Source organism: Trachymyrmex septentrionalis, unplaced genomic scaffold, assembly GCF_001594115.1.
Source record: "Trachymyrmex septentrionalis isolate Tsep2-gDNA-1 unplaced genomic scaffold, Tsep1.0 scaffold97, whole genome shotgun sequence".
NCBI classification, from domain to species: domain Eukaryota; kingdom Metazoa; phylum Arthropoda; class Insecta; order Hymenoptera; family Formicidae; genus Trachymyrmex; species Trachymyrmex septentrionalis.
The window spans coordinates 1,396,367-1,410,878 of NW_017306160.1; the positions used below are offsets into that span (position 1 = coordinate 1,396,367).

General features: G+C 32.7%; 2 protein-coding genes across 4 annotated transcripts in view; one reads left to right on the forward strand and one right to left on the reverse strand.

The window, feature by feature from the left end:
* The window catches only part of LOC108756281 (protein decapentaplegic), a 17,312-nt gene extending 12,577 nt beyond the window's left edge, over positions 1-4,735 (forward strand). For all 3 annotated transcript variants that reach the window (XM_018499955.1, XM_018499957.1, XM_018499956.1), the window contains exon 3: positions 2,502-4,735. In XM_018499955.1, the coding sequence (XP_018355457.1) occupies positions 2,502-3,361 (860 nt within the window). In that variant the 3' untranslated portion in view covers positions 3,362-4,735. The remainder of the gene's footprint in view (positions 1-2,501) is intronic.
* A 2,326-nt stretch (positions 4,736-7,061) lies between these two features.
* Positions 7,062-13,163, reverse strand: LOC108756280 (protein fem-1 homolog B-like). Its single transcript, XM_018499953.1, has 10 exons — positions 12,374-13,163; positions 10,506-10,683; positions 10,206-10,423; positions 9,768-10,108; positions 9,539-9,699; positions 9,154-9,458; positions 8,619-8,845; positions 8,416-8,532; positions 8,235-8,341; positions 7,062-8,141 (listed from the first exon to the last, which is right to left on the reverse strand). The coding sequence occupies exons 1-10, from the start codon at positions 12,518-12,520 to the stop codon at positions 7,984-7,986; spliced, it is 1,959 nt and encodes a 652-aa protein (XP_018355455.1). The 5' UTR covers positions 12,521-13,163; the 3' UTR covers positions 7,062-7,983.
* Between the last annotated feature and the right edge of the window lie 1,349 nt (positions 13,164-14,512).

A 14,512-nucleotide genomic window follows, 5' to 3' on the forward strand; every position in this document is an offset into this window, starting at 1 on the left:
TATGTTAGAAATTCTGTTTACTTTATCACGTTTATTATGAAAATTTGCAAGTAAAACCCGATGACATTTCAAGCGCGTCATATGTATATATATACATATATGCACAAAAAAACGCTCATATTATATTTTGTTTACAAACGACATTGTTCTAATACTTTAAAGATTACGTATGCATGCCTTCTAAGCATATTGTGATGAAAAAACTATCAGTCTTACACAACATACAAAACAAAAAAGGTTTATATTATTTTATATTAAAAATTGAAAATTTAATTGTTGTCGATATAGACAGCTTTAGAATAATATTTTAAATTTTTTGATAATAAAAAAATATATAATTTAAAAAAACATTTAGAAAAAAAGTAATTCGCATAATTATATGTATATTCATCTACTTATAAAACTAGGGATGAAATTGTTATAATACTTTATGTTCTATAATATAATAATTTAATATATTTTGTTGTAAGAAAATATGACGATGTTTTCGTAATTTATGCAATCTATTCTTTGTTACTATTTTTTTTCTAGAATTATTAATTCGAAGGTAATAAAAATAAGGTAATAAAAATTTGGAGCAGATCATATATAAAACTCTAACAAGAAGCTCTTTGATGCTCCTACTACTTTGCTTCCACAGAAATTGCTAGACTCTGCGTATGTAACATGTTAGGTATGTGTGTGTGTGCGTGTGCGTGTGTGTGTAGGTATATGTGTGTGTTAGGATTCAGCGACGTCTTACGAAATTTACATACGCATTACAACTGCGTCTATACGATTGCCTGCTACATCCACTGTTTTTAAGTTGTTTCCGAGAAACAACTGCGTCATAACGTTAAACGTTATTAGCTATTTTCGTAGAAGCATAACTTAAATTATGTGTGCACGCCTCGTACGTCGTAAAATATTCACGTAGGTCACGCGAACGGAAAATTATTCCGGCGGCACTCCTTATTAATATAAATGTCGTAAGATAATAAATACGTCCGATAAATTCGCCGACACAACAGGACATTAAGAATCACTTCTTTTAAATTTCTAAGTAGCCTCTTCCCACACATCCGTGATTTATTTTTAATTCACTCACGACCTATGAGATAACATGCCTTCAAAGTGAAAAGTCTGAAACACATGGATTCTACTTTGGAACGATGATTTTGCTGCGTTGTATATTTTTAATTCATCGATTGTTTGTTTGACAAACTGAAACTCAACTTTGTTTTTTTTTTTTTCTAAAAGTTTAAATTTCGGAATGAAAAATTCATCGTTAATTACATTTCTCTTTTTGTATTTTATATGTATATATAAAACTTATATACTATGTGGTTTTTGAAAAAAAAAAAAAAACCTTTTTGATTTAACTCCCCAAATGAAATATATAACCCACGGTGTTGCATAACAGTTATATTATTGCGAAATTATAACATTGATGTTAAGTAACAACTTTTAGTTGATGTCGAGTGGAATACAACATGTGTTATACTATATTTACTGGCAGTATTGGGTAGCATCTCTATACATGTATCTAGATATATGTATAGAGATACATTTTGTGTATCTAATCTGTATCTGAGATACATTCAAATTCGAGTATTTGTATCTGTATCTAGATTAAAAAAACACAGTATCTGAACTGATTTTCAGATGCATTTTTTAGATACATTTCCTCAGGCCCAGTTTTACTGATGGTTAACTCTTAACCGAGGTTCAACTTATTCATGATCTCTTTTCAATTCTAGAATTGGAAAAAGATGAAAAATAAATTAAACCTCGGTTAAGAATTGTGAAATTGGGCCTCAGCATAATCATAATTCCATTTTATGCGTGATTGTCGATTGATTCTATTCCGCAGAAAAAAAGCAGCTTTGTTGTTGCAAAATTCTATAACATGAATTCTATAACATTAGCCTTTCCTTTAGTTCCTCACAGGATTTAAATGCAAATCAGTTATATTAAAAAATTTTACAGTTATACAGCTGCTTTTTCTACTGAACGCAGCCAGTGATCTTAGATTGTAAAATTTCTAACGCATGTATAGTTAAGCTGGAAACACAATGCTTGGAGCATTTTTAATTTATAAAACTATGATGAATAATATCATCTTATAGCTCTTATCCTAAATTATTTTATGAAAATTATAAGTCTTTCAATTATCTATTGTATATAAATAAATAAATGATTCATTTAATAACTAATACATTTTTTTTACACATTATCATTATTACAATGAAATTAATTTTTAAGAGTATCTAAAATGTATCTGAAGATACTTTCAAAGTATTTGATATCTGTACCTATATACATCTTAATATGTGTATCCATATCTATATTATATTTTCGTATATGTAACTGCATCTGTATCTAGATATATTTTAAGAGTATCTTACCTATCACTGTTTACTGGATCTAAAATAATTCTTCATTTACATTCCTAAATCTTAGATTTGTACGATTTTTTTAACGCGATATCTTTAATGATATTTCTACTGTTTGTTTTCCAGAGAGCGATCTGGACCACAAGTTCCAATCTCCAAACCGTTTCCGGTTGTCCTTCAACCTAAGCAGGATACCTAGCGGCGAGATGTTGCAGGCAGCGGAGTTGAGTTTAACGCGTGTCGCGGTGGCGGATGTCGAAAATGTAAGGGCGGAACGTAAACGCGGCCGGATACTGGTGTACGACATAATACGACCCGGCGTGAAGGGTCATAGCAAGCCGATATTGCGGCTGATAGACAGCAAGGTGATCGATACGACGAAGAACGCCACGATTAATCTAGATGTGCATCCAGCCGTGGTGAGATGGATAGAGAATCATCGGGATAACCACGGGCTGCTGGTGCACGTGACTGGTGCGCTAGCCCGCACACAGGAACACGTGCGGCTGAGACGGGCCGTCGACGAGCACAAGGACGCGTGGGTGGTGAGACGGCCGATGCTTTACACGTACATGGACGACGGCCGTTACGAGATGGCATCCGCGAATCAGATACTGGACCGACGAGCCAGGCGAGCCACCCTACGGAAGAATCGGCGGAAGGACGGTCGCGAGAATTGCCGGCGGCATCCGCTCTACGTCGACTTCGCGGACGTCGGCTGGAACGATTGGATCGTCGCGCCGCCCGGATACGACGCCTTCTACTGCCACGGTGATTGCCCGTTTCCTCTGGCGGACCATCTGAACTCGACGAATCACGCGATCGTGCAGACCCTCGTTTACTCAACAAAGCCGACAATGGTACCTAAGGCGTGTTGCGTGCCAACCGCGCTCAGCTCGATATCGATGCTTTATCTAGATGAGGAGAATAAAGTAGTGCTGAAAAACTATCAGGACATGGCGGTCCTTGGATGCGGTTGCCGTTAAGACGGCTGACAGCACTATTTTTATTCTATACGATCAACATAATCATTGGTCGAGCAGGATAAGTTGAAGTATTATCCCACACAGCGCTATGTCCGAAATCGGAACATAAGACGTCTATTTTTCTTATTTTCTATGGATTTCCGACCCAATTAGATGAATTTATCGCATAGGTCTCTCGTAGTACTATGCGATAAATTTGTGTATTTGACTTCCTTGGGGAGCAGAGAGCATACGATGTTGACAGTTAATATCCTTTCAAATCGACGTTTGTCTAACGCCAGGCCTTATGCCTTTTTATATCTTAATCAGCCCTGACTTAATAAAGATATCATTTATACACATATTGGAGCGATATTGCTTCTTGAGTGAAGATACGTATTAGTTCTTAATCTATTATTAGATGGAGCGATGTTCTTCTTAAATACAGAAAAAACGTTTACATGGGGCACAAGTGGAATCGAATTTGGATCCACAGATCACGCGAATCGACCGCCCAGAGCGTAAAGCCAGTCAACTCTCTCCATGAGACGTCTTATGTCCCGATTTTGGACATGCGTGTTGTCTGAGATTAGGGGTACGGTCAACGATGTTATAAATGTTTTGAAGCAACTAATCTTTGATTGGTCAATTTGTAAAATTTTTTTCTTTAAAGCATTTATAGAGACTTGATCGCATCTTAGGACATGGCGGTCCTGGATCATGGACTGACGTTGAGGCTCTTGACTACATCGTACGGTCTCATTTGCTTGCACGCGAGACACATTGGCCGGTATTCATAGTTCTTATTTTAAGATCGTTTTAAGTAATGTTTTAAGATGCTAATACGCGTTTCTGTAATTGATTTATAACACCTTGAGACTGTATTTAGATGATCTTAAATATAACAATCGACTATGAATACCGGCCATTTAATCGTCGAAATAATGAAATGACGCGAAAAGATGAAGAAACGAAAAAAGATAGGGATTATCTAATCTGCGTGTCGTAAACCGATTCACAGTTTTGTGTGTACTTGCTACCATTTTTACGGATAAAAAAGATGATTTTTGACTGCTTTTTTTAGGAGACACAGTCGACACAAGTATTTTTCTGTCTTTATCATTCATTGAATGTCGAAAAGGATAAAACGAAGTTTATGTCGACTGTATTTCCTAAAGAGAAAACAGTTTTAGAATGAAATACACGAGTAAAGTTATTGTAAATTGTATATTCTTAAAGGAAGAAAGGATTTATCATCAAAGAATAGTATATAATAAATCTGTTGCTAGACATGGTAAACAATAATAAAATAGAGATTGGTAAAATGCGAATAGTATTATATTGCTATTCAATTACGAGATTGACTTTGGAAGCATTCATCGAGGAAAGTTTTTTGTAGAATCATTATTTATATAAAATGTAAATTGAAGATCATCTTTAATCGAATATAAAAAGGTCGCTCTTTAAATCTTAAGATTACGAAATCGAAAATATCTTTCTTTTTTCTAAGATTTTACCTATAATGTCTACTATTTATTCATTTTTAATGCAAATTTTCATTCGTTTTCTCATGCGATTATTATATGTGGAAAATGTAAATATTAACGGGAAGTAGCACGAGAGAAAAATTCTAATTCAGAAGAAATTAGCTAACTTGAAATGAAGGGAAGTAAACTGTAGATAATTCGCTGATTAAAAGATTCATTCATTAGATCTCGATACAGATCAGTTTTAAACAGAGATCTTGTAGCCTTTGATCTCTACTGGAAATGAGACGATCGATGTTGACTTCTTTTTTCCTCAAGTAGAATTTTTTTCTTAAATAGAATCTCTCCATTCTTTTGAGATCGCCGGAATTGAGTTATCCTTTCATTCTGAAATAACTTGTCCAGCCTGACTTTCGCTCTAATGATATCTGACATGGTTACATGGCGTATGTGCAGTGAAAGACAAAAAAAATTCAATTTAGAGGGCAGCTGTCTCAAAATCGGGGGTTGGTAAAGACTAATGTTTTTTTTTTTTAAATAAAACATATGTTTTTTCTTAAATATATTTTTAATGCTTCAAATATGGTTTAAACAGTACTATAAAAGAAACATATTTAAAACATATTAAAAACATCAATTAAGCATATCCTAAACTGTTTAAAACACGTTGCTCAAAACGGAGAGCTTCTATTGTGATTAGTCTGTTTGGCGTAATATGGATTGATCTGATTGCCTGCCTATTAAAAAATAGTTAATCAAGAACGGTTGACACCACTAAGCTTCTAATCGTTATTAAATTCAACTGCGAATTGTAACAGAATCAAATGACAATTGCGATAGTTACCGGGTCATTGCCAGAGTTTATTGAGAACGTGACGATGAGAGTAGCTACTCGTTTAGCAGACCCAATTGAGAAAATGATGGTAAGAATAACTTCTATTTAAGAAGGTGATGGCCGAGAAGTACAATTTTGCGAATTAACATCCACCAAATATATATATATATATATATCGTTCGGATCTTCGTAATGCGAAGGATACAAGCGTGTACGAATGTCTTCGCGTATGACTGTCGCATTCTTCATTTACATTCTTTATCAGTAGTTTTTGTATTTTTGTTTGTTTGTGAAATTGTTCTCGGAAACGAATTCTACTGAATCTCTCAGCAAGATGCTATAATTATAAATCTAATTAATCTGACCGCGCATATTTAACTTTTATTCGATTAGTATATTCATATCAGGGAATAAAACGTTATTATATTATATATTATATTCGCGTAAAGAAAGAAACTGTCATTGTAGTGTTTAATTCAATATGCAAATAGGATCCGCGAAAATAGGATACACTTCATATATATATATTATTGTTTAACAATATTATATACATATTGATATGCATTGTCTCAATAAATACGTGAAGAAAAATACGTTACGATGCAATATAAACTTCGAATAAAAACATTCCATCAAAACGACTGCTCTTTAAATATTTGTTTTCTTTCGAAATAAATTGGAATTTTATTTACGTTAAACGCGCTCGATTTTATCTAAGCTTTCATAATACATGAGTTTCTAAAGGACGAGATAAAACAATCAATTAAATTTAACATATCTCTAAAAGCAAATTATATCGAGTGATAAAAAAATGTACGAGCGAGATATGTAACTTTTTATGTACTTGCGCAATCACAAACTCATATAATGCGTTAGATGTCAATTAGATATTCGTGAAAATGAGATGAACGGTGTGTGAAAATAACCGCGATATAAGTATGAAGCGATTAACGTCGGCAAATATTGCGCATCACTAACTATAACATATCACACTGCGAGAAACATTGTAACACTTCAGCAAGTGAGCAATGAAATCACGTGTCGGAAATACGCAATTAACTAATGATATTTTCAGCGATGTAGAAATGTCTCTTCTACACGCGATGAATTAACCGAGACAACCGAGTTGACCGTTTTTGTACTGGAAATGTACATGAATGGGTACCTCATCGTGGTCGTTGGATCGTATTAACGTTTCCACAATGTTGTCATAGTATTTTAAAAGGACTAAAGGGACAGGGCAGCAAATTAGATGCGTAAATCGGCATGTCCGGTTACGCGCTAACACGGAGCAACGAAGAGTATGCACATTCCGTCTTTTTAGACACGAGTGAATGCATACCTATGTAAATCCTGCCGCCGCGAATAGATTGTACCTGCCTAAGGATTACTCTATTTATTTTTTTTTTTTCTTTTCTTTTTGCCAAAAGATTTTGAACACACGTGTATATTTGTACAGAAGTGTTATTGATAAGCGAGCGCCGTTGTAAAATGTGTAAAATAGATAAGATAAACGAGTCTGTGTAAACATTGTAAATAATATATTGTAAAGTGTCGTGCGATATGTATATTCTTATATATTTTACTATTATCTTCCTAGTTTCACACGATTGTATACAGAGAGTGCGTGTGTAAATATTAAATAAATTTAATATAGCAATAACGAAAAAATATATTTTATACTTTTCCAGGTGGTATTACAGCAGACGTCTTTAACAAAGAGGGATAGCAGCACATAAAATCGAACAATACGTGCAAAAAGTATCTTAACTCACACAATTTGTATATCTTGAAAAGTATATTTAATTTGATTTTATTTATCACAGTAATTACAGTTAAAATTACGGTGAAAACGTCAGCAAAAATTGAATGCAGTGGCTAATTATTTAAAATACTTTATAACGCAGCGACTATAGCCAATAGTAAAAATCTACGGTATGCATAACGTAAACTATAAATTTTCAGCAATGTATATCGGAACACGGCTTCTTATGTAGCAATACTATTTATCATCTAAAAAGTACGTTTAATATAAAAAGACACAATATCCCAGAGTGTATCACTGAATAAATTGTATCAATCTTATATATATCGTAAAACACATCTTTCACGTGATAATTTTTTTATACAATTTTGTTTAAGTCACACATCGGTGTTTTTCACGAGATTGAAAATCCTGATTCCATATAGATTAAATTATGTATATGTGATAAAATTTTTAATTACTCGAATATTTAATGTATTTTTTGTATAAAAATATTAAGTATTATATGCTTTGTATAAGAAAATTTCGATTTTTTTGTAGCAATGTTAAAGACTTGTCAAATCTGATTAAGTCCAGGCCCATGAAGTTCTATAAAGCCCTCAAGTGAACGTGGAACGTTACCACGATATGGTAGGTCATAAGTCTTAATTGCTTTGGCTGCCATACACGTTAAGGACAATTTGGTCCGAGTACGTAATATTATTTTAGCTAGGCCTGAAATAGGAATTAAATTGAATTTTGGCCAAATAATCACATGATAATGCAACAACGAAATAAGCAAATCAGTAATAAAATTTACAAATTTACCCGTAGTAACCGCATCATACGGAGTTTGACCTCTATTATTTATAGTGTCCATATGTGCTCCAGCTTCAATCAGATTTATTATAATTGAATGTAAGGTCGCAAAATCACTGAAAAAAATATTTTAAAAATGATCAAATCTGTATCAGTATAAAGTTGGGTAATATTAATTTTAACAGCATACCTAATTGCTTTACTGTAACCAACAATAACGTGAAGCGGCGTATTTCTTTCGTTATCCATTGCATTTACGTCAGCACCGCAATGAATCAATAATTGTGCTGTAGCTGCACACGGAAATCTGGAAACCAAACAAATAATTTGTTCAATATTTGATTGTAATCCTATCTTTATATGGCATTAATCCTATTTTATTATATGACATACTTGCAGACATCATTAGTATGAAAATCGTCGACAGGAGTTTCAGCATTCACAGCAAGATGTAGTAAAGTCTGTCCATCTTTCAAACATACTTTTAACGCACATAATTTGTGTATTAGATGATGTGCCTGTGTCAAATCTGATTCATCGTTCTTTTCATTAAGAGTCATCAGTTTTGTCAGAATCGTTAAAATGTATAGAGTTGTTGTAATATTCGATTCCATCTCTTCCTATGAAGACATTATTTCTAAATATATAGAGATATGTTTTTGTCACAATAATATGATTGTCGCATGCACTAATCTCGTCTATTATGTCGACATATTCATAAAAATACTTCATGTAATTCACCTATTGTTGCTTTTTTGCTAACATAAGCAGTTGAACTATGGCATTAGCTATGCAAGCGAAAAGAACATTCCTTAAAAATCGCAGAAAAATATATTGTCGAGTGCAAACACACTAAACGTCAAAAATGCTTGATTATAGTGTAAGATGTAGTCCATAAATCAAAGTCTCTTTTTTTTATTGAACTTACAACACATTGATCGATGTCATCCTTAGAATCCGGATTGTGGATTTTGATCTGGTTTCTATTCAACTCTGTTACGCTTGCTTCCAGAACATTTATCACTTGAGAAATATCTAGAGCGACGCCCACGTGTATCATTTGCGAGAAAACTTGCGCAAATCGAAGGAGGTCTGTTACAACGGATATATCATTGAGTTGTCGTAATTTCAAAGCGTGCAACCACAAATCTATACATCTATCAAATCTGGCGTTATCCGCAAATATAGCGCCTCTGAATACTATAGGATGTGGCAGTTCCGGATTGTGGAGGCCTGAAACGCAAACAGTATTAGTTTTGCAAAAAAAGAAACGCAATCTTAATTTATAATACAAGCATAAAACACATATTTACCTAATATTCTCTCCCGAATAGCAAGCGATTCCATATGTATAGCATTGGGATTATCTTTGATACTTTCTAAACTTTCTATTGTTTCGCATTCTTTCCAATTCTCATATGCTTTCACAGTTGAACCTAGTTGCTTATGTACAATATTTTCAGTATCACTATACCTAGAACGAGAAAAATATACAACGTAAAAGTGACTCGGTAAGATAGAAATAAATGTTTATTCTTTTACCTTAATTGCATTGCCTTCCATAGATATATGTATGCCATATTTAGACTATAATTATCTTTATCATTAGCGTACGATGCTCCAAGTAGTTCATAAGCATCTATTTTTTCTTCCTTTGTCATTTCTGGCCTTTTTACTAGATATTCAACGACGTCCTCACGTGACCGTTCGGCACCCGTTATTAAAGGCGTCATACCACTCACATTCTTCGTCATTTGCGCTCCATACTTCAACAGCTCGTGCACGATAGTACTGTGCCCACATTCAGCAGCAAAATGCAATGCCGTTGCCCCACAATATGCTTTCTTGTTTGGATCTGCCGCTTTGTCTAATAGAAAACTAACCTAAATCACATTAAAAAATTGGAAAAATTTATGTAACAATGTTTGCACAATAAATACACGACGAGCAATGGAGTTTTTATAATATGAGCATACTCACAATATCCAAGTGTCCTTTGTACGATGCTATCATAAGGCAAGTATTGTTAAACATATTGGGAATATTTATATCTGCTTGATGATTGATCAAATATTTAACAATGTCTAAACGTCCATTAAAGCATGCCGCTCGAAGCGGGGTAGAATTAGTCTTCGTTGTATGGTTGACATTTGCTCCTGTCTTCACGAGAGTTTTAAGAACGTTTAAGTGTCCTGCTCCTAAAAAAAAAATCAACACGAGTTATTAGCACTACACAATTATTATAATATTTTGTTTATATATATTAGTCTTTTAATATACCTGCTGCAGCCCAAAGCGCAGTAGCTCCTTCGATAACGTATCCATTGAATTTCACCGTTCCTTCCTGTTCTAAATCAGGTTTAAACTTGTCAAGCAACATTCTGACTACTTTGCTATGTCCATAACGCGCGGCAACTATTAAAGGTGTGCACCTTTGTCCGTCATCTTCTAGAACCTTCTGTAAATATAAATTCAAATACAAATCTAAATATTGACTGTGTTCAGTAGAAAAAACAGTTTTGCAACCATTGTAAAATTCTTGAATACGATTGGTTTATACATTTAGGTCCAGTGAGGAACTAAGAGCAAGGCCAATCAATTAAAGAATTTTACAATAGTTGTAAAACTTTTTCTCTTGAATGCAATCATTGTTGTATAAACATAATTGCATTTTTTTTTAATCTCGATTAATTATAAGCAAATAATTTTTTATTATTTAATAAGTTGATTATTTAATAAGAAAAAATTAAATATATTATATGTTTAAATTAAAAAATAACATTTGAGAAATTATATAATATTTTATATATAATTTGCATAAGGTTTATAAAATTAATAATAATATAACAATAATGTTTGTAATATAAAAAGAATTTAAAATCTTATAACCTATATTATAAATAACATCTACACAGCTTTCTTCGCGTATGCACATATCTAAACAAGTGTTGCAAGTTGTCCTGAATAATTCTTTGTGGGTATCATGACATAGATGCACTTTATATTTATATATATAAGAACAATTTAGTCAGGAAATTTTAATTATGTATATGTTGATTAGTAAACATGTGGACATAATATTTTTTTCAATTTAAGTGTAGACAATATACAATTCAAAGTACCATTGCAAATTCACCATGTTGCAATAAATAAAACTATTTTATAAAAAAGAATTAAATTAAATTAAATAAAAATATATCAAATCGCTTGTAATTCAATTAACAAACCTGTTGTTGATAAAATGTTATTTGCAAAGAATTTATATTAATTAGTATGGCTTACTGAAATGTTTAGTAAGTACACATATACATTGTTAATATGGGTGCCCTCAATTTGATGACACAAATCAATACAAGTATTGTTCGTTTTCACCAATGTAGATTAATTTTAATCTTGATATAATTTATGCTTCATTTTTTTTAATTCTTAAAATTGGAAAAAAATAAGAGTAAGTTAATTCGGAATTAAAGTTAATCTACACTGGTGGAAATATAGGTATAAATGAAAAGCACTCTATGTTTGCTAACAATAGTGAACACATTTTTCATTTTTTTCTTTTCCTACAATCTTAAATTATCGTATATATCTCTTAATAAGTACCTAACATCAATGAATTTTATATCAATTTATTTTATTATTAATACTTTTAACGTAACATGTGCATAAATTATGCTATTTTAAAGTGCCTCATATCACGCCTTTCTTTCTAAGAAATAGAATGGTTCATAATTCAAATAGTAATTGAATAAAAAAACAGCAAATAATTATATACAGGGTGATTCATTTTAACAGATAATTATTTCGAAAATATTTAATTTTACCAAGACATGCTAAATAAAAGTTGTTTAGTATAAAAGGAGACAATAAATCCCTCTCTACACCATACTTTTATTTGGTAAAAAAGGAAAATATATATAAAAATATATATATTTTCTAAATATTTACCTCTATTACAATAAAACATTCTGTAAATAATAATTTATTATTTTTAACACTTATTGCAATTGCAATTTTCTAACAGAACAAAGGTCAATATTTATTCACAATTAATCAAGTGTTTTCGACATTTGTTAGAACATCTGATCGAACAGTGCAATTTTGCGAGTGATGAAAAGTGAAAGGTGACGCAATAAAATATTACGATTTACCTGGTTAATCAAACAATTGACTTCGACATCAGACTTGTCGTTCAGCAGGGTATAAAGAGCGATCGCCATTCCATCCCTTGCCGAATAATAAATTCGCTTGACCAGCGACTGTTGGGGCTCGTCGATTATCTCGCTGGTAGTGTCCATCCTCGCGAGTGGCTCGTGCCCGAGCAACGTTTAGGAAAAGAATTAGCCGAGCCCACTCAGATACGTGGTAACCTCAAAACTCATGTTCCTCGCTCGTCATCAGCGCGCGGAAAATACATCGCACGTTACCGTCGTCACTGCCGCAGTGCCGTCGCCGTCGCCGTCGTCGTCGCGATCTATTTTAAGATTATGTTGCACGCAAAAATATAGCGATTTCGAATGCAAAAATAAACCACGACAAAGCGGCTTTTACGCGGCGTCGCGAGCCCCTTTGTAACTTTGTCGCTACGATGTCAACGGCAAACGTTGATATGCGGCGATTAGGCCGCGAGATCCCCGTTCACCTTCGCGATCGCGTGCCACTCATTTGAAAGCGCAGCAATTCGCCGAACGAATCCGAATCATTTGCTACTCGTTGCGGCCACGTTGTTTACTTGTTCTACCTGCAAGCTTCCGGTCACCGATGGATCCGACCGTCCGACGAATGTACATTGGACACGTTACAGAATGTGTCGTGACGTCACGAATTGCGATCGACGACAATCGCTTGCTCACGGAGGCTTTGGATTGGGCTTTTCGATGTAATCGACGTAAATCGCCCAATGACGACGCGGCGTTTGTTCTCACCAGTGGAACTTGCGATGAAAATTGGCGGAATTGCGATTTTCCGGAATATAAATTATGAAGTGATATTTATAAAATCTTGGAATCAATTACGCATCTTGAAAATTATAAGAGTGAGCAAATTTCTATTTTTAATTTTAATCTCTGTTCAACTTATTCTTTATTTTTTTTTTTTTCGATCTACTAAAAAAAGATGAAGAGTTAGTTGATTCAAGATTAAAATTAAATTACATTGGTAGAGAAACTGGCATAAGTGACGATCAAGGAAATTATAAATGTTCTAATGAATTGGCTCATTTTTTTATTTTTTACACCTTATATTTCACAAGATATATAATCAACTTTTCTCTTGATTTTATATTTATTAATTTTTCGTAGACATGAAGTTTTTAAAGATACTTTGATTGTGAATACTAATGGATATATTTAAATCTGTACAAACAAAATACAATCCGATTTTTATGGCAAAAATTTGTTGTTAAATTCTTTGACAAATATATCAGATTTTTGCTCAGATTTTTATATAATCAAATATTGCTGTGATAAAAGAATTAAAATTCCATATTGCTGACGGATGGTTAAAATCATCTCAAATATATGTATATGATTTCGATATGCTACATGATTATCTAAATTGATGCTACATTTCTTTGTCTAGATAGGAATCTGAAAATCATCTCAAAATAGATTTATAAGATGATATTGGATGTAATACTACTTCTAAATTTTACCTCGGCAAAAGAAAACAAGAAACGATGCAGTTGACGATATTGCAACCAATATACATATATTTATACGAACTTGTTGCGTATCTCGTGTAAATGCGCAGATATCGTGACTCGCAAAATTTTACCCGCAATGTACGAGAGATTCTTTATAAAAATATTTTTTTCACTGAAGTTTCAATGATAGGATAACTCTATATACGTTAGAAATCAAATCGAAAATTTTCAAACTTCGAAATTTATTTGTATAGAATTTTTATGAACTTTCATACATTAATAAATTCTATAAATATAAATTAATAACCGTAATAACGTAAATTAAATATATATTCAAATCTACTGTGAGCGACTCACAAAACTTGTTTTCTATTTGGTACTTGTCACATTATAATTAAATTGCAATCATTTTAATAGAGTCGATCCTTATTATTCTCAGACATGAGAACTTAATCTCTATGTATATAATACTTCTGTAATATATCTGTCGCTATACTTTTCATTTTGGATGCACACATATGCGAACAGTTGCAAACGTTCTTTCATTGTTATTTATATGTATTTATTAACACATTATAAAAAATGTTAAAAGATAACTAAAAATATATATTTATATATAATTGTAAATAGTATATATTCATTTATT